We start from the raw sequence: 2,137 nt of genomic DNA on the forward strand, positions 1-2,137 counted from the left end.
GTGGAATAGCTAGGTCATAAGAATATTCTGTGTTCTGCCTTTTGAGGAAACACCAAACTGCCTTCACACAGTGCCACAGTCTTGAGGGTTCTACCAGCCTCTCTCAAACCCATAAGTCTGGTTTGGGTTTGTTGTTTTGGGGGTTTGTTGTGTTGGTTTTGGTTTTGGTTTGGTTTTTTTTTTAGCTTCATTCTTGATGATTTTGAATTTTGTTTTTAATTTTCTTTTTCCCCTTCTCTATCCATATCTCAGTGGTCAGAGTGTTCAGTAGTATCTGGGCACTATTCTAGTTCCTCTGGTTGGAAGGTAATGGAGGCTGTGGTTCACACTGAAAAATGTGTGTATTAAATGATACCATTTTCAAGTACTGTCTTGTTTTTCTCATATTATTTCTTGGATAATCATACTATAATAATAATTAACCACTGCCATTAAATCTTCCTTTAATTACTCATGAATTTTCATGGTAATTATTTAAAACAAACTTAAAAGTGTCTAATAAAATCAAAGCTCTGGTGGCCTACTGCATAGGGAGTTGCACTGCCAACACAAAGGCAGATGGTTTGAATTCACCAGATGCTCCCCAGGAGAAAGATGGACTGTCTCCTGTACGATCTACAGCCTCTGAAAATCCACTGGAGGAGCAGCTCTGAGCTTATGATGGTATGAGAGTGAGCAAAAATATGATCCAACAGGTTTTTGTTTCTCCTCTACCTCCTCCCCGTTTCCCCTCCATTTAATATAGGATGCTTTTAAATGTTAACTTTCAAACAGAAAGCACTATTCTCTTTTATTATGAAATTGCAAAATAAAAAGTACATAATAATAATGAACTACTTTAGGGACAACTTTGAGACCACAGTTGGTCATACGTTTTTGACTTTATAATTTAGCAGACTGCTTTAAGTTAACAGGAAATTGTTTACTGAGATTTCAAATCATTTTAGTTGAGGTAGAATAAAGTGAAAGTAAGATGTTGACATGCAGGTTTGTTTTAAGGAAAGAAAGATGAATATCAGCTCTGCATTCTTGATAAAAAAATATAGCAATAATATGAAGATATCCAAATCATATGTGTACAGTTGTTATGAGCCTTAATCAGAAGGCTACACGATTTCCACCTACACATTGCCTAGTAATAGTTTTTTATGTTATAGTATACATCTCAAAAGAAACAAAATAGCCAAATTTCTCTTCAGCCATTAAAATTCTCTTGTGTATTTAAATGGGTAAATTTAAGTACATTTATGCATGTGGGGAGTGCTGGTGGCCTAGTGGCAAGACGCTGAACTGCAATTCTAAATCATGCAGTTCGAATCCACCAGCTGCTCTGAAGGAGAAGGATGGTCAGTCTCTTCCTGTGCAGTTAACTGCCTCTGAAAACTCCAGAGGACCAGCTATGGGTCTGTTCTAACTTGATGGTACACAACACATTATGCATATACATATGTGTATTATAATATTCATATACATATTATAATATGCATATTATCCCTGTTGAGAGACATCATGGTGGGAAGGGTTAGAGGGTCAGTGAAAGAGAAGCAAATCCTTAACGAGGTGGAGTGGCACAGTGACTACCTCAGTGGTGCGGGATAGGTAGGGCAGAATTCAGCTCTATTGTTCGTAGGTTCAATTAGAGTCATAGGCAACTTGTTGACACCTAACACAACAATAATTTTATGCATATATAAAAAGTATACAGCTGTTAAGGGAACTCAGGTAGCATGATCTGTAGAGAACTGCACTGCTAACTCAAAGACAGGGCCTCTTTTGCAGTCTGAATCTACTAGTAACTAAGCAGGAAAAAGATAGGCAGTCTCTTCCCATGGGATTTACAGCCTCTGAAAACTCATCTCTCTGAGATGATTCTGTCTCAACAGCAATGAATATGAGTTAATACATTTATTTCATTGGATATGGTTTACTCATGTACTTTATACTTTACTAATTTATTTGTCTTTCTCTATAGGTAAAGAGGATGAATATCCCAAAAAACCTTTGGGACAGCTTCCACCTGAATCTCAGTCAGCTGGTATTTATCATATAAGCAATGGACAGAGAAGTATTGGCAAGTCAAGTCCTTACACAGGCGACAAGAGAGAGAGTGGCGCATCTCCCCACAAGAAGCATGAGC

General features: G+C 37.4%; 1 protein-coding gene across 1 annotated transcript in view; it reads left to right on the forward strand.

Moving 5' to 3' along the window:
• USP6NL (USP6 N-terminal like) overlaps window positions 1-2,137 on the forward strand; it is a 219,035-nt gene that overhangs the window by 203,046 nt on the left and 13,852 nt on the right. Inside the window, exon 15 of the mRNA XM_006891872.1 lies at window positions 1,973-2,135. Within this exon, the coding sequence (XP_006891934.1) occupies window positions 1,973-2,135 (163 nt within the window). The remainder of the gene's footprint in view (window positions 1-1,972; window positions 2,136-2,137) is intronic.

The sequence above is a fragment of the Elephantulus edwardii genome, unplaced genomic scaffold, assembly GCF_000299155.1.
Source record: "Elephantulus edwardii isolate Elephantulus edwardi_28Jun2011 unplaced genomic scaffold, EleEdw1.0 scaffold00105, whole genome shotgun sequence".
Taxonomy (NCBI): domain Eukaryota; kingdom Metazoa; phylum Chordata; class Mammalia; order Macroscelidea; family Macroscelididae; genus Elephantulus; species Elephantulus edwardii.